Source organism: Ailuropoda melanoleuca, chromosome 4 (assembly GCF_002007445.2).
Source record: "Ailuropoda melanoleuca isolate Jingjing chromosome 4, ASM200744v2, whole genome shotgun sequence".
In the NCBI taxonomy this organism is placed as follows: domain Eukaryota; kingdom Metazoa; phylum Chordata; class Mammalia; order Carnivora; family Ursidae; genus Ailuropoda; species Ailuropoda melanoleuca.
The window spans coordinates 82,454,189-82,473,664 of NC_048221.1; the positions used below are offsets into that span (position 1 = coordinate 82,454,189).

At 34.2% G+C, this 19,476-nt stretch overlaps 1 protein-coding gene and 1 non-coding gene across 7 annotated transcripts in view; one reads left to right on the forward strand and one right to left on the reverse strand.

Annotated features, from left to right (window-relative positions):
• Window positions 1-19,476, reverse strand: part of FANCL (FA complementation group L) — a 91,729-nt gene that overhangs the window by 31,235 nt on the left and 41,018 nt on the right. For all 6 annotated transcript variants that reach the window (XM_034659169.1, XM_011221545.3, XM_034659172.1 and 3 more), the window contains one exon: window positions 14,772-14,840. In XM_034659169.1, the coding sequence (XP_034515060.1) occupies window positions 14,772-14,840 (69 nt within the window). The remainder of the gene's footprint in view (window positions 1-14,771; window positions 14,841-19,476) is intronic.
• On the forward strand, window positions 8,423-8,531 carry LOC117802179. The gene has a single exon (XR_004625219.1). It is a non-coding gene; the product is annotated as a U6 spliceosomal RNA (small nuclear RNA).

Sequence of the window (19,476 nt, forward strand, 5' to 3'; positions counted from 1 at the left end):
AAAAAAAAAAAAAGATTAAAAAAACATCTATTCAAGTGCATGTTGAAAATTAGTAGGCACTCTCATATGTGGTCCTTAGCTATCCTATATTATAGACCATTAAGGAAAAAAAAAAAAAATCAACACCAAGCCAATTAGGAGAGAATTCTGAGTAGATGGCTAAGCAGAAAGCACCACGAATCTGTCTCCCCACCTAGACACTTATACTGATCGAAACTGTCTGATATGTTTTGGAACTCTGGAGTCTGTTGAAGGCTTGCAAATTCTATCAATTTCAGCTCTTAGCTTGACAGAGGCTACCCATCACCCCATGACCGGCAGCCCTGCAGGTAGTCCAGGAGCAACTTACACACAGCTTACAGAAGATAGGGTAGGTAAAAGGATCTGTCTTCCAAGTAACAGGGATCTGGACTCTGATCTGATTGTGGCTTCTGATCTCAGAGGGGTAGACAAAGAGGCAGTGGAACATTGCTGTTGTACCTCCTCCCATTGTTGCTAGGCCCTCCTCCTCCTGCCAAAGTGACTTGCAGAATATTTAAAGACAGTGCCCTCCCCCCCAATTTCATTTTTCTTTTTTCCCCTTTTTGGGAATCAGACATTAAAGACACAAACATTTCAAAGTAACTGCACAGACAAGGGATATGTGGAAGTCACTGTTCAATCCCAGGGAAAGACACAGGCTCAAAAATGACCAGAAAAGACCCTAAACTTATACCACAGGCTGATCCTTAGCACAGAGACAGACTATAACATCAAAAAAAATAAAAGAATAAGATAAAAAATGGGAGATTTAATCATTCTTCTCTAGGGAAAAAGAAAAATCCAATTTCTAGAGTTACTATTAAACTACCCAGTTTTCAACAACAATAACAAAATTACAAGGCATAAAAGAACAGGAAAGTGTGACCCTGATCCAAAGGGGGGAAAAAAAACATTAACAGCAACGTTCCCTAAAAAAGACTTGAGAGTAGATTAGACAAAGAATTTGAAAAAGATGGTCTTAAGTATGCTTTAAAAATTAAAGAGATGTGGAGTAAGTCAAGAAAAAATGAACAAAAAGGAAATATCAATAAAGAGAAAGAAAACCTAAAAAGAAACCAAAGAGAAACTGTGGAGCTGAAATGAAAAATTCACAAAAGGAATCTAAAGGCAGATTTGAGCACACAAAAGAATCTGAGACCTTAAAGACAACGTCAACTATCAAATCTGAGTGACAAAGAAAAAAGAATGCAGAGAAGTGAACAAAACCTAAGGGCACTGTGGGAGGAGCTGACCAATGTACACACCATGGGGACCCAAAAAAAAAGGGAGGAAAGTGGCACAGAGAGAATATTCGAATAATGTCTTAAAACTCCCAATTTTGATGAAAGACACGAATATAAACATCCAAGAGATCAACAAAGTCCAAGCAAGATGAAATCAAAGAGACCCACACCAAGACACATTATGATCACACTTTCAAAGCCAGAGACAGAGTGTCTTGGAAAAGCAAGAAGCGACTCATCATACATTAGGGACCCTCAAAAACAATCAGATTTCTCATCAGAAATTTTGAAAGGCAGAAGGCAGTAGGCTGATATATTCAAAGGGCTTAAACAAAACAGAAACAAAATTGATAACCAAGAATCCTGTCTGGCAAAACTGTCCTTCATCAGTGAGGAAGAAGTTAAGACATTTCCAGATAAACAAAACCTGAAGGAGTGCTCTATTAGACCCACAATGCAAAAAATGCTAAAGGGAGTCTCACAGGTTGAAATGAAAGGACACTAGACAGTAACATTAAGTCCTCTGAATAAATAAAGATCTCAGTAAAGGTACTTACAAGGACAATTATAAAAACTAGTATTACTGTAACAATGACTTGACTTCACTCTTTGTGTTCCATAAGATTTAAGAGACTAATACATTTTTGTAACAATTATTAGTCTAAAAGCTAGACTTATTTGTAACTTAACCACAGAAAATAACTACAGAATATACACAAAAAGAACGAGAAATTAAATGTTTAACTACAAAAAATCAACTAGCTCTAAATAAAACAGTAATGTAAAAAATGAGAGACAAAATAACTATAAGACATACGGAAAACAGCAAAATGACAGAAGTATGTCCCTCCTTATCAGTAATTACTTTAAATGTAAATGGATTAAACTCTCCAATCAAAAGACAGATGTCAGTAAAAACCAAATGTGACCTTGCATATGTTTTGGCAGCTAAAACTCTTCAGGGCTACTGATGGGTGACCGCCTAAATCAGTCTTATCTTTGCTGCATGCAGAGAAAGATTTCTCCTTTCATGGTTTTTTTTTGGGGGGGGCGGGTTATTGCAAAAATACTCATTTTGACATTACAGGGACTCTTTTGTTAGAGCTCCTCTACCACAGACATTAACATCTGAGCAACAGCCACATGTAGTGACTGTATCCACTCAGTTGACGGTGGCACTGAATGTAGTTAGCTCACTTCTATCGCTATGGTTTTTATGAGCTTGCTCTTATGTTTAAGAGGTGCCAGGAGTACATTTTTGCACTAAAATCTAAAGATACTTTTTTTAATTTTTTTTAAAGATTTTATTTATTTATGTGACAGAGAGACAGCCAGCAAGAAAGGGAACACAACAGGGGAGTGGGAGAGGAAGAAGCAGGCTCCCAGTGGAGGAGCCCAATGTGGGACTCCATCCCCGAACACCAGGATCACGCCCTGAGCCGAAGGCAGACACTTAACCACTGCGCCACCCAGGCGCCCCTAAAATCTAAAGATACTTTAAAAAACACTTCACAGAAACAGTCCTTTGTCATTATTTATTCATGTGTTTGTACATTCTTGTATGTTAATTTATGAATGATTTTTTCAGTAGAAAATACATACGCAACAACCAAAAATAAAAAACAAAAAAACATAGTTTGGCTAATGGATAAAAACACATGATCCAACTATATGCTGTCTATAAGAGTCTCATTTCAGAGACAAGGAGGTTGAAAGTGAAAGGATGAAAAAAGATCATTCCATGCAAATCATAGCCAAAAGACAGTAGGGGTGGCAATACAATTATCAGCCAAGATAGACTTTAAATTAAAATAGGTTACAAGAGACAAAGAAGGACATTACAGGCCCATTTTCGATATACAGTGGATTTGGTTCCTGACCACTGCAATAAAGCAAATGTCACAATTAAGCAAATGTTGCGTTAAAATAAATCAAATGAATTTTTTGGTTTCCCAGTGCATATAAAAGTGTTTTATGTTTACACCATATTATAGCCTATTAAGTGAGCAATAACATATGTCTAAAAAAATGTAAATACTTTCATTAAAAAATACATTATTGCTGGGTAATCAGAAGGGGGAATGAAACATGAGAGACTATGGACTATGAGAAACAAACTGAGGGCCTCAGAGGGGAGGGCGGTGGGGGATTGGGATAGACCAGTGATGGGTAGTAGGGAGAGCACGTATTGCATGGTGCACTGGGTGTTATATGCAGCTAATGAATCATCGAACTTTACATCGGAAACCGGGGATGAACTGTATGGTGACTAACATAATAAAAAATCATTAAAAAAAATACATTATTGCTAAAGGGTGCTAACTATCCTCTGAGCTTTCGGAGTTATAATCTTTCCACTGGAAGGGGGTCTTCCCTTGATGTTGATGGCCGTGGACTGATCAGGGTAGTGACTGCTGAACTTTGGGGTGGCTATGAGAATTACTTAAAATAAGACAACAATGAAGTTTGAGGCATTAAGGGACTCCTCCCTTCACAATTTCTCTGTAGCATGCAATGCTGTTTGATAGCATTTTCCCACAGTAGAACCCTCAACATGGGAGTCAATCCTCTCAAACCCTACCACCACTTTATCAACTAAGTTTATATCCTAATACCTTGCTGTCCTTTCAGTAATCTTCTCAACATCTCCACCTGGTGTAGACTGCATCTCAAAAAACCACCCTCTTTGCTCACTCCTCAGAAAAACTCCAATCCATTAAAATTTGATTAGGAGATCGAAGCAACTCAGTCCCATCTTCAGGCTCCACTTCTAAGTCTAGTTCTCTTGCTATTTCCACCACATCTACAGTTCCCTCCTCCACTGAAGTCTTGAACTCCTTAAATTCTTCCAAGAGGGTTGGAATCAACTTCTTCCAGACTCCCATTCATGTTGATATTTGACCTGTCCCATGAATCACAAATGTTCTTACGGCATCTAGAATAGTGAATCTTTTCCAGAAAGTTTTCAATTTACTTTGCCTAGATACATCAGAAGAACCACTACCTATGGTAGCTATAGCCTTACAAATGTCTTTCTTAAATAGTAAAACTGGAAAGTCAAAATGACCCCTTAATCCACAAGCTGCAGAATGGATGCTGTGTTAACAGGCATGAAAACATGAATATCATTGTACATCTCCACCAGAGCTGTTGGGTTACCAGGTACGTTATCAATGAATAGTAATATTTTTAAAAGAAACTTTTTTTTTTCTTACATGTTGTAAACAGATGCGCTGTCACCCATGCTTTGTTATTCCCTTTATAAAGCATGGGCATAGTAGATTTAGCATCATTCTTAAGAGCTCTAGGATTTTAAGAATGGTAAATGAGCATTGGCTTCAACATAAAGTCACCATTTGCATTAGCCCCTAACAAGAGTCAACTCGTCATTTGAAGCTCTGAGGCCAGACGTTGACTCCTCTCTCACTAAGCAAGTTGTAGATGGCATCTTCTCCCAATAGAAGGCTATTTTGTCTACACTGAAAATCTCTTATTTAGTGCAGCCACCTTCATTCACTATCTTAGCTAGATCTGGATAACCTGCTGCAGCTTCTATATCAGCACTTGCTGCTTCACCTTGCACTTTTATGCTAGGCAGAGGACTTCTCTCCTTAAACCTTATGAACCAACCTCTGTAGCCTCAAACTTTTCTTCTGCAGCTTCTTCACCTCTAATTTGCCTTCATAGAATTGAAGAGTTAAGGCTTTGGTCTGGATTAGGTTTTGGCTTAAGAGAATACTGTGGCTGTTTGATTTTCTATCCAGACCACTAAAACTCTCTATCAGCAATAAGACAGTTTTGGTTTCTTATCATTTGTTCACTGGAGTACCACTTTTAATTTCCTTCAAGAACTTTTCCTTTGCATTCACAACCTAGCTAAGTATTTGCCTCCAGAAGCCTAGCTTTTGGCCTATCCTGGTTTTTGCCATGCCTTACTCACTAAATTTAATCACCTCTAGCTTTTGATTCAAAGTGAGAGACATGTGACTCTTCCTCTCACTTAGAGGCCATTTAGGCTTATTAATTGGCCTAATTTCAAAATTTTTGCATCTTGGGGAATAGGACAGCCGAAGGAGAGGGAGAGATGGGGGGTATGTGTGGCAGTCAGAACACATAAAGTTCGCCATCTCATTCGGATGCGATTCATAGTGACTCAAAACAATTACAACAGTCACAAAGATCATGTCACAGATCATCATTATTATGATGATAATGATAATGAAATAATAATGAAAAAGCTTGAAATACTACAAGAATTACCACAATGTGACAGACACGAGGTGAGCAAACACTATTGGAAAATGGCACCAAAAGACTCCAAGACAAGATTGCCACAAATCTTCAATTTGTTAAAAAAAACCCATTATCTGTTAAGCACAATAAAGCAAAATACAGTAACATGAGGTATGCCTGTACACTAGACCCTGCCTAACTCTAGCAAAAGCTCCAATCTTACCTCTAACTCTGACCATAAAGTACCAAATGCTGTGTAATTCATGCATTATTTTCTATAATTTCATGTGTTTGTTCTTTGGCTAATGCAGTTCGCCCCTGAAGTATCATCTCTCCTCCCAAGCCTAACTTCTCATTCCTCAGGACACACTAACCTCTTATCCAGAAAACTTGCTTGACCACATCAGGTTAGATTATGTGCTTCTACTCCACCTTATCAAAATGGCTCATCATAACACTCAACACATTTTACTGAAATTTTTAAATACCACTTTCCTCATCAGACCAAAAGCTAATCCTGACAGCCTATCCTAGGTATTAGAACCTAATTCACTTTAACATCCTCAGAATCCAGCTCAGTGCTCCACATACAGTGGATAATGAAGGCATGTTACATTTAAATTGCTTCCTACTGAAAAAATGTCACTCCCTGCTTTTCTGTTTATGTACCTTTTCAAGGTATCTATTAAAGACTTGACCATGACAGATATACAATTTCATCTAATAAAGCACTAAAAATAGGATAGAACTTCCCTAGTAGACTTTTGTAAGCTAGTTCTTCTTATTTATCTTACCTAAGTTCTATGAAGGTCCAAAGAAACCCAAATGTTCCACGCTAATCCCCTATTACACAAATGGGTGGGAAAATGAGAGGATTTATTTCTATTGCCACTTGCCTATAGTTGGAAATGTGGACCCCATTCATATTTAGCATACTTATTTAGAAATTTCAATATTTCTCTTTAACTAGCAGCTCACTGGTGAAAGCAATGAAAAAATTTTAACATTCCTTGTTCACAACTAGTTTATACATCAGAATTCAAACAAAGTAGTAACTACACACTTAATATTCTATAAAAAGAGGGTAAAAGCTATTAAGTAAGGAAGGTGGGTTAAATACACACATCTAATTTCAGTCCCTCCCCAAAACTCACTAAAACTATGTTGTTCCTGTTTTTCCTTTAAGGTATAATCTCACAAAAAACAAGGAGAACTGGAGAGGCAACAAGAACAAAATTTTGGAAGCAGAAAAACTAAAGGATTGCTCATATAAGCCTAGGTGCAAATTCCTAAAAAAATTAAGAAATGCAATCTGGCAATAAACAATATACACTGGAGATCACTTGTGTGTGAGCAATAGATAAATATAAAATGCACTGTTACCCTGAGTGTATTTCAAGAACAGAGGAGTGGCTTAACATTAGGAAATCAAACAGTCAATTTACCACATTAACAGATTAAAGGAGAAAACAATTTGATTATCTTTATAGAAAGAATATATTTGACAAAATTCAACTTGCATTCACAACAAAACTCTTAGCAAACTAGAAACAAATAAATTCCATTAATAATTGTTAAAGGATTTTAGTACAAGAAATACACAGACAAAAATCTACCTAATAACAAAAACTTTAAAGTTTGTGGGGTTTTTTGGTTTTGGTTTTGGTTTTTTTTGAGATCTGGAACAAGACAAGGATGTTCGTGTTTACCATTTACATTTCACATTGTATTAGAAAGCCTAGCCAGAGCAATAAGGGGGGGGGGGAGAAAAGGTATAGAGATGGGAATGGAGGAAATGAAACTGTCATTACGAATGATATCATTATGTTCACAGAAAAATCCAAACGAATTTACTGATAAATTATTAGATAAAGAGTTTACAAGGCTACTAGATAGAAAATCATTTTAAAGAACAGATTTATATACATCAGCAACAAACAAAACTGAAGGGAAAAAAATGACCACTATACACAAGTTAAGAGTGGCCAAAATTAAAAAGTCTGAAAAAACCAGTGATTAACTAGGATATCATTTTTTGCCTCTTCACTCCAAATCCACCCTCATTACCTGCTCTGTGATAATGGAGGTTTACCCTGTAAGCATCTCTTCAACAGCTACACTATGTTCAGCCCTATCAGTAGAAGATGGCATCAGGTAAGGGCTTACCAATTCAGGCTATGGTTTCCTGTCCACCAGCCTTGGTCAACTTATACCTCACAGGAATGTTTTCTGCTTGCTCAGAAACAGAATGCTGGAAGAGTCTTCTCCAAGAAGTCTGACCAACCAGTCATTCAAAAAGACCTACAGGTATTGACATTTGGCATTCCTCATTACGAGATCTAGTCAGATGACTCTACAATAAAGGTCACAGTTGACAAGCCCCAGCCATGCGCTCAGAGCTTCCAAACAGCTTTTTATTTATTTATTTTTTTCCAAACAGCTTTTTACATCTGACTTTTAATCATGAGCAGGTGACCAAAGATTATAAGCACAGAAAAAAGAGCAACTCAAGGAAACAGAAACTACTTAGAGGGGAAAAATAATATCTCTGGGGAAAAAAGAATATACACCTATGAAGTAAACTCTTAGAAATTAACATAATAAAAGTGAAAACAAAATTAAACACGGAGGTTATTAGGTAAATCTTAATGAAATTCCCCAGAAATAAAGTCAAAGAAACCTAATACAGATGGCTAAGAAGAGATGCAGACAAGTGATGGAAAATTGGGGGTTGAATGAGTTTTAAGTATAGAGAAAACTACAGAAATGAAAAAGTAAGATAACTGTTAACTCTAGGAATAACAAAAGCCAGGTAACAAAGGAAAAATAATAGTTAACCACATGGCTTATCTCTGCATAGCATATACACGTTCATAATGTGAACAGAGTACTGATAAAATCAAAATTAAAAGATAACTATTTGGGTGCTTGCTTCAGCAGCAGCACATATACTAAAATTGGAACAAGACAGAGAAGATTAGCATGGCCCATGCACAAGGATGACAAGCAAATTTTGAAGCATTCTATATAAAAAAAATTAAAAATTAAATAAAAGATAACTATTTGGGAAAAACAGGAAGATAGGATGTATACATGTGTGTGGAGTGGGAGCAGGTAGAAGAAAAAGCAAACCCATCTATAGGGGAAGTTAACACATAATGCCTAAACCAAGCAAACAAAAAGCAGTATAATTACAAGAACATGCAATAATATAAATAATATTATAGCACCAAAAGGATCAGTGGACAATCAAAAGTCGTGGACCCTGCCAGCAGAAGGAGAAAAGGTGGGAAGGAGGCTAGGAAATGCTCTTTGGTCTAAAAAGTAAACAGCACCAACAAAAAACCCTGTAACCTAACTCTTTAAACTATGTTCTTATGTAACTTTAATAAAAGTAAAAACTTTAAAAAGAAAAAGAATATAGCTTGCCTGTATTCTCACGGTAAACTGGAAAATATGATTTTTTTTTTAACAAAGCATTCACAGTAGCAAGAAAAAATTTTAAAATAGTTAGGAATCAACTCAACAAAAATATGCAAAATCTAGATTAAGAAACCACTGCTACTTAACTGAGGGACCTAAATAAATGTAGACATAACCAGTTCCTAGATTATGAACACAAAAGTTCTTAACTTGATGGATAAATATAAACCTAACTATAACTAAAAACTAAATGATTCTAAGGAATACCTAGAATAAATGCACATTATCAATGATGTTTTAAAAACTGAAATATTTTAAGTGACAAGCCTAGTTTCAAAGCTATTACCCAGTGAAAACACCATTCTAAATGAAGGCATTAAAGGTGATTTTATATTTTCTTAATTTTGCTCATTTGTATTTTCTTTTCTTTTTTTTTTTTAATGTTTTTTTATTATATTATGTTAGTCACCATACGGTACATCCCTGGTTTTTGATGTAAAGTTTCTTTTCTTTTTCTTTTTTTTTTAAAGATTTTATTTATTTATTCGACAGAGATAGAGACAGCCAGCAAGAGAGGGAACACAAGCAGGGGGAATGGGAGAGGAAGAAGCAGGCTCATAGCGGAGGAGCCTGATGTGAGGCTCGATCCCATAACGCCGGGATCACGCCCTGAGCCGAAGGCAGACACTTAACCGCTGTGCCACCCAGGTGCCCCCCTTTTTTTTTTTTTCTTAATCAGTGCAGGGTACTTTTAAAATATGTTATTGAAAAAGAAAAAAAAAAAGGCGTTTAATAGGTTACTGAGTCCAAATAGATCACACTGATACTTCTATCGTATCACATGATCTCAATAATGAATTAAATTTCTTTCTTTTGGTCCTTTTGATGTCTTTTTAAACACACCACTAGGGCAACAATAAAACTGCCAAGAAGGCAAAAGCGTATTTACCTAACCAATTTAAGAGTGAACAAAAATCCAGTATTAGGAGTTCTCCAACAAAGACAGCAAAGAGAAAAATGGAAAGATAATCTAGCAGTAAGTCAGAAAAGGAGAAGTTCCACAGGATCCTTAGAGTGGATTTTGAGGGTTCTTCCCCGACACTGTTTATTTTAAATCAAATTTATTTTTCTTAACATCTCTGTGAAAAAGGAAAAGTTCATTATTTCCATATATGTATGAACTGAGGCAAAGACCAGTCACATGACTTGTTTGAAATTATACAATTAAGTCAATGACTGAACTGTAAACAGAACCTAAGATACCCAACTGCTAGTCTCCTGCTCTAACTAATGGATCATGCTCCCTGCTATGTAATAGGACTGTTTCCTTTAATTACAAATTCTTCATTCACCATCAGCTTATCAGCCAGAGGCTTCATCATTAGTTTTGCTATTCTTGCATTCATGGCATTATTCTAGAATATGAGATTTCCATGATAAAAAAAAATTTATATATATATGGAGAGAGAGAGAGAGAGAGACAGAGAGAGAGAGAGAGAGAGAGAGAGAGACTACTACTTATTGTATCATACCAAATCTGAAAATGGCAACTGCCATGGCAAGGATACTTCACCAAGCCTGCACTTAATGGCACATTTATAGGTAGAACTGCAATTTTTTTTAAAGACTTATTTATTTATTTATTTGAGAGAGAGTGCATGCATGCACACATGCCAGCGAGGGGGGAGGGGCAGAGGGAGACAGAGTGCGAGTCTTAAGCAGACTCCCAGCTAAGCGCAGAGCCCGATATGGGGCTCAATCCCAAGACCCTGAGATGATGACCTGAGCCAAAGCCAAGAGTCGGACACTTAACCACACCGCACCGCCCAGGCACCCCAACTAACACTTATTTTGTGTTGGTCAGTGAGACCTAGAGAAAACGAATTTTGCTCTTACAGACTCCAACATCAGTGCACTTAAAATCTTACATTAGAGCATTCTATGGTATCATTAGTCAACAAAATTCACATATACGACCTGCATGTAAAAGTCCAAAAGGTAGCAGGTTGTTAAAGATACACAGACCATCTGTGATGCTACAAAGTAGACTAAGATAAAAATGAGATGCTCTTATATTCTATGCTAAATGTATAAAAGAAAATTTATTGGGTAAGCAAAATAAATATCTGAAAAGAGGTATGCAGTCACTTGTCTTTGAGAAGCACTTTGTGTTTCTTTGGCACAGATCACGGCAGCAGTAGTAGCAGCAGCCTTGCCCTTGGTGCTGATTTCTTACTACTCTAAATGTCTCCTCTGAGCCAGAATACACTGGCTGTTGCTGATCATGCTGTGAGACACCTGCACTGGCTACTAGGCTTGTCATGACGCACAAAACCCTACCATCTTCAGCTTGACATTGTGCAAGTTATAATTATTCATCCAAATGAATATGTCAGAGCAGCAGCAGCAGACCTCTCATCTGAGCAAAAGAAAAATACATCAAAACATTATCAACCCAGCAGGAAGACAGGGACCATAAGGAAAATTACCCATTTTTAATATGGATGCCACAAAGCCATGCCTATTATTTCACAAAAAGAAAGGAAAATAAAGATCTTCCAAGTTTAAAGTCCAGAAACACTGAATCCAAAGAGGAAATGTACACAACAAAAACAGACAAGGATTATTTTTTTTAATCAATTATCTGGAACCTGTGTACAATCTCTTAAATATAAGGTTGCTGTTAGGCTACATTTATCTTGCTTAAGAACCACGACTGTTTAAAAATTGTTAAGAAAAAATAACTCTCACAAGCAGAATTATTTCCAACAAATCAATGAAAAAAAATCATACATGGCAAAGTAGTCTGATATTGCTTACTTTTAAAACATAAACTAATATTGCCAATACTCTTATCACATCCAAAACACTCAAGAGCTCATACCACTGGCACTATCACCAAAATGCTTATGATGCACTGCTAGACTCTAAAATAATAAGTAAATAATATATTTTGAAAAATTTCTAAATTTTAATAGCAAATACAAAAGAAAAACTGAAACCATCCCCAGATCTAGACAAATGAAGACACATCCAAATTCTACGAGCATATATAAAATAAGCAAGTGTAAATAAGATTCCTATCTCCTACTTAAATATGAAAAAAAAATATTAACTTTTAGAATGATAGGAAACTATCTTTTCAGAACAAGATATGAAAGATTTTCCCATTCAAGACACGAAAAGCAGAAATCACAAGGATGAGACTGATAAATGGGACAACACTGAAAGTTAAACTTCTGACTGACAAAACAGATTACATACAAAGGTAAAAAGTATGCCACAGAGAGAAGATACATCCCATATAACCAACAACTAGTATCCAAATTAAAAAGGAATGCTTATAATAAAAGAAAAAATTTTAAATAAGCAAAGATAATAAACACAATAATAATGATTTCGATTCTTGTTAAGAATTAAGGTCAGGCTAAGACCTAGAAAATATCTGGAGAAGTAGATGTTACATGCATTGCTGGCTAGGGGTATAAACTTACACAACCAATTTGAGAAGGCAATTTGGCAATATTTAATAATCTCAAAGAGATACATTCCCCTCAATCCAACATTTTCTCTAGGCATAAGCCATACTAAGAGTCTCATATGTGTACAAGGAAGCGTAAAGATGTTCACTAGAGCACAACTTAAGAAATTGTGAACAACCTTATCAGTAAGGCAATGAATAAATTAACTGGTGGATTTATATAATGGAACTATATAAAGCATTGAATGTACTAAACATGCGAAGATCATGGGTAAATCTCAGAAACAATGCTGTATAAAAAATTCAGAAGACAATACTATAGAATATGGCATGAACAAATGTAGCAAAAAATATGCATGGATAGCACATGCATCAATTTCAGGGAGGTGGTTACCTCCAAGAAGGGAGAGAAAGAAAGAAAAGGAAAAGAGGAATGAAGTCTTAGTTGTTCCTAGAACATTTTATTCCTAACAGACAGAAATAAGAGCTAGAAATTAAATGAATGCCACAAAAAATTAGCATCTGTCAAATCTGAGTTGTGGATAAAGAGGTATCCAAATTTTTATCTGTGCTTTACTAAGAATCTTAGTACATTCTTTAATTTAAAAAAATTATAACATTCCAGTTATTACTAATTAGTTCTGTTTTCTTGGAGCTAGCAAAGAATAGAAAACTTGCTGTATGACCTAACTAAATCTAAAAGTCATTCCATGCTTAAATGTGCAAGGCATTGAGCTGGTGTTAAATAGGGGTAGAAAATTTGAAAGAAATTACCCTCAAAGATTTTCCAGTGTGTTGAAATCACAAAATAATTTTGCTAAATGACAGAATAAGGTAAGTGCTAAACAGTCTTTTTGTGGAGATGCAAACTTTTTCACAGATTTAAGACTGGGAAAAACTTGTACGGTTATCTACATTAAAGACATTAGAAATTCATCAAAAATATAGTCTTTGACTTGGGATTTTGGCACATATTAAAATATAATCTAGAGACAGCATATCTGGAAGGAATAATACAATCCAGGTACAGCGTTATCTCATAATCTCACATAAAACATAAAGTTTACAGAGCCAAATAGGAAATTTATATTTAAAAAAGAGAAATATGTCTATTTTAAAAACAGTAAAGCCAAATAGAAAATGTATATTTAAAAAAGAAGTTTCTTTAAAAAAAAAAAAATGAACACAGTGTTTCTTAGATATTTATAACCTATATCAGAATACCAAAAGGAAATTACAGGGTTTTTCCTCTCCTTTATTTTCCTGTGTTTTCTCAGTTTCCATTGAAAGAAGGGAGACTGTTGTTTTTAAAGAAAAAATATGAAAAATAATTTTTAATATATATGCATAATTAAAATGACATTTGAACCTACACAACACTATTTAAATCCTATTAGATACATACTTAGGTTTTTTTTAAAACTAACTTCATATACAATTACTGTATGTATATACTTAAAAAGATTAGGCATAAATCTTCACTTGACCCCATCAAAATTTCATAACAAAAAATACAGGTAGCCTCTAGAGAATACAACAGAAACGTTCTCTCCATTTTGCTACCAACTGCCACAATTTACTTGGTGAAAGAAGGACCATGCCTGTCGTCATTAGGTTGTTCTCTGAATCTAACCACCACTGTGTCAGATCCTTAAAAAATACACACATGTAATGTCAATGTTGGTACTACTGATAGCCTTACATCTACATAATGTTACCATTTACAGTGTACTTCTAATTTCATCCTCTTGTTAGATATCAACTTTTTGAATAATTAAACTGACAGAAGCAGGAGAAAGATTCTCCTGTATTCTTTCCATAAGTACGAATGTCCCAAAGCCCATATAAAAATATAGCCCGTGCTGAAAGATGAATTATGGACAACCACTTTAAAACAATAAAAACTAAGTGGAAATGGTTTGTATTTTCAGCCCTAACTCATTTTTCTCTGAAAAAGATTCTCTGATATTACACCATCAATATTAACAGTTTTAGCAATCTGAAAAATTCACCCAACTTTCCACTTACTAATCACTGCTTTATAGAGTTCTTTATGATTTAAATTCAAAGGAAAATTTCTATCAATAGACCTTCTTCATATTTATCTATTACTAGGCATAAACATCTAAAAACTGGATGGTGTGTTTATGTGGGAGGGGAGGGAGAAAGTAGACATTAACTACAGGGAAATATGCAAAAAAAAAAGCACTCTGAAAGTTCTGTTTATAAATAAATGCTTATAACAACAACAACAACAACGATAACAAAATCACTTTATAACCTATAATGGCCATATTGGCTACATCCTATGCCCTATTCTTGTAACAGAATACGCTTTTTAGCTACTTAAAATAAATTTACGAACTTACCTGTGGTGTCCAGGAAACAGAAAATGAAACAGGAAAATCCACAAAACAATCTGGTGATTCTGCAGGGTACTACAAAAAAGCATAAAATTAGGTCATTTTTGCTTCCGTGTGACAATTTCACATCAAGTATTTTAGAAAAACTGAATAGGAAAAGTTTTATTATAAATGCAAATGTGTTATATATAAATATTTTGATTCTACTATTATAGAAAATGTCAAGAGCTGATTAATAGTCAGCTTATGCTCAGGAGGTACAGTTTGGTGATTTGGGGTGCCGAAGCAATAGGTTTTGAGTAAAGAACAATGAATTAATTAAGTCCGTGTCAGGTCAGCTGCTAATTGTAAATTGAGGGGTGAACCACACAGGATCTCAGTTTCTTTATCTTTAAAATGAGAGATCAAGCTGGTTGATATTTAATTTCCCTTCAACCTAAAATTTAATCTCCATCTCAGTCACTATTTTAAAAGGCAGTACTGTTCAAAGAAGTGTACAAAAAAGTATAATCAATTAAAAGAAGTATTTTCCACAATAAAGCAATTACTCTTAGCAAGAACATAATAAATAAAAAGAAACAATGAAATGCCTTCTGGTTATTAAGGAAAAATAGTTTTAAGAAAAACCTTTTCATGGTCGATAAAAAGAAAATGAATTCAATAGCTTCATACAAAAAGTGATAGCCATTAAGGACAAATTAGGTGTCTAAGTCAAGAAAGACAAAAGGCAGTTTTTCTTAGAGTCAATTTTGTTATTAGAGAATTGTACTATATGACTTCTGTAAAATCCAATTCTGGATTCTTGAAAGTCACACGTAATTAAATAATACTCATTTCTTTTCATTAAAAAGCAAAATTTACTAAAAGAAAATTAATTTTGGGAAAACTCCTAGCTCCCACTTGACAAAATGTTTAAAATAAGTTTTAGACTTTTACTTTCTTCAGCATCTTATTTTTTACTACTTCGCTGAATAAGCAAATGGGTTCCAAAAATTATCACTATAATGTTTAGCAAACATCAGCCCATCTGAAGTCAATGTTTTGAAAAGAATTAACATTTAGTTATAGTAAGTGGCTCGCTAAAAAGAAACTTATCAACCTATACTCTGACTGATGGTTATCTGGCTACGCAGAACTGGTAACACTAAGGCAAATATACAGGAAATCATATAAAAAAATAATAATGCTCTAATTTGGAAAAAAAGAATAAAGAAAAAGGTCAAGCTGAGATTTAGGGAGCTCTATCGTAATTCAAAATATCAGATGATGTACTTCAGAGTATAACTGCTATAATCACTCCAAAAACGATCTGTATGTTACTTTACAAGTCATGTGATTATCTCAAAATAAGTGCAGAGAGAGACCTTAACTTTCTCTGGTTTCCAGTTCTGCTAACTTGTGTGATCTTGGACAAGTCATTTAACTTCACAGGTTGTTTGATATGTAAAACTGATGGAACTCAATTAAAAGTGTTATCAAGTCTCTTTTTCCCTCAAACATGTGAAGATTCTGTAAAAATTATAATGCACACTTGAAACCTCCATGGTCAAAAATGGAATGTTTACTTCACTTTGAGGTTATTTTTTTTTTAATCTCCTACTCATGTTAACAATGAACAAAATCAACTTAAATCATCAATCTAGGTAAGAGTATGAATAAGATGTTTACTGTATTTAGAGTAGATGAACAAAGTCAAATACCTGAGACTGTGGAAGTCATTTAGCACATACAGCACATAATTCTAAAAAAAAATATGATCTCCTACATTCAAATAGGACTCAATATAGTGAATAGTACATATATACTGATAAAGAGACCTACAAATAGTTAAACAAAAAAGCAGATTATCATAAATTTCATATGATCCCATATATGAGTCACATAATTTCTGAGATGAAGACATCTTCAAAAATATTTTTATGTGTAATTATACAGATATACAAGTATGTATACTATAAATCAGACCGATCCATATAGGTGGCTTTACTGTATATCTATTGAGTTAAATGCAAATATATATGTTGATTATATTCACATTCAAGATCAATCTTGTTTATACAATAAACTTTACATAACTGTATAGAACCTAAAAAACAAACTCACATACTTCTAGATGATTTAACACGAATTATGAAGTAGCATCTAGATCTTTCAGAATCATTTGGATTGTAAAACTACAACATAGATAACTAAATGCAATATTGCAAATAACTATGAAAATTCAGGTAGTTTTCAATAGTAAGTTGTATAGGTATATAAAAACCAGAGATTAATTGCCAAGTTTTACTTTAGCAGTCTAAGTGACAACAATGAAAGCTCCGCATAAAGGAATATTAATTGAAAAATAAGTAAACCTTATTTTTAATTAACATGTAGTTTTTCAACTCTCACCTGAAAGAACCCATCAAATCAATAACTATAAAAGAATACAATTATCATATAATATTAAGTAAATATTTTTGTCCTATATGGTATTTTTAGATTCTACAGCATATTGTTCTAGAGAAAACTTTAACCCAGTATCTTCTGTGATTGGACCATCTAAGCAGTATGGCTTCCCCGAAGTAAACACATACAAACTGTAGCAAATTACAAAAATGGCCAGCAGACACAGAATGCCCAGCCTCTGAAACACATCTGCATTTTCCAAGTAGTTCTGATCTTAGCCAAAACTGAAGAAGCCCTGGTCTACTTCTTTTTTTGTAAAGAAAAGATAAAAGTTCCATCCCGAAGTTCGGCATGTACTGTAAATATTGCATAGAAATACATCTTATAAAAATGACAAAATTCAACTATTTCCCTTATCAGATATATTTCTTTTTGACTTATATATTCACTTTTAATAAAGATTGTTTAATTAAAATTGGTATTGTTTTCTTTGAGGGTTGGAGACAGTGAGGGAGAATGGCAGAATTGGAAGAACAGGTATTCAAGGAAATAAAATGAAATAAATGTGTTCCTTTACTATATACCAAAAAATATCAAGTAAAAGAAATAAGGTTTGTATTTTTATAAAAATAAGTCTGCATTAAGGTTTAAAAAAAAATCAGCTTGATCTTTAAAATTTAGTTTGAATTGTGATTTTGCACTATATACTCTTAACATATAGCTTTAGCTATCACTGTTTTTAACTAACAATCCCAGACACAAATATTCCTAAAGAAAGAAATTACCACAACTAAAATACAACTTTGGTCTATGAAAACTGAACTAAATGGACAAGTAAAGACTCTAATAAATCATACCAACATAAGATTCATTGTTTCTGCTTTTTTTTATAGTTTTTTTTTCTTAATTCCTTCCGAATTTAAATAAAGCTTCCTCTTCTCTTTTGCCACGGAATCCATAATAGTGCTTCACAGCTATTGATGCTGCAAAAACTTGAAAACATTCTTCACACAAATATTAAGTGTCACCTTATCTACCCTGAAAAGGTATAAGAAAACGCAAAGAGGATGGGCCATACAAGGGGCTACATCCCTCCTCTTGATACTACTACTAATGTCATTAACCGAAATTCATAAACTCTTCTGTATGAGTTCTAGACAGAGAATCTCCTTAGTAAAAGTAAAGCTTATAAAAATAAGACTATTAAAAAAACCACCACCACCACCCAGAGTCAGGACAAGATGCATTTAAAATTTTTCATTTTGGTTTTCACAACAGCAAAGAAATTTTTATCAATGTACAAAGTACAAACAATTAAAACTTTGAAGTAACTGACAGAACACCCTTGTGATCTTTATAAAGGAAATAAAAGATTTCTCCCTGATCTTTAAAAAAAAAAGCACAAAAAAGCACACCTTTAAAAATTAAAAAATAAAATTTTTTTCATGTTGACAAAAATATCCATGTAACTTCTTTTACAAATAAGATTTCTATCCCACTAATATTTTCAACACTTATCACACATGATTCATTCATGAAATTATACCTGAATATTGTGTGTGTAAGAAGAGAAGAGAATGAGTCATTTCTCAACTTGTCTGATAAAGAGGCACTAGGATATCAACTTTTCTGTGTCACCCAGTTCGGGTTTATAAATTCATTTTCTCTTATGGAAAGCTTAAATGCCAGGCACATTTTTAAAGCGGACAAACACAATTGAACTTTTCATCACTACAATCGTCTGAAACAGAGTTGATTGATGACTCCCAGGAACAATAAAAAAAAGTTAAATGTCCTGGTTTTCTCAAATTCTGATGTGTCCCTAGTGACTACTAAACAGATGATTAACGTGCTGAACTTGCTTCCTCTACTTCTCAAAATTCACAATCTAGAACTAAAACGTAAAAACAAAACAGCTACGTTTTGTGCCAATAAAATTAGTAATTATAGGTCATAAGCCTGTGAAGAGTCTATAAAGTCTAACCTTTGCAAATTCCTCAAATACAGAAGTAAAATTTCAGCCAAAACAAGGAATAAAAAGGTATATGTATGGATGTGTTTGGAAGAGTGGGCTGGTGCTCAGAAACAAGAACTACAAATGTAATTCATAGCAAGAGCTGAAGACAAGAGTTACTCAAGTGAAACTTTACTTAGGAGAGCGGAAACTTTCAAATTTTTTCTTTGTACAAGGTTACAAAAATGACGTCAAGGTACTTTGAGACTGCCAAATCTTATTTGTAATACTTATTATGAAGTCTATATTTTGAGCAAATCTGCAGTAAAAGAGCGACACAAAATTATGTCTAGGCTTTCGGAAACCTAG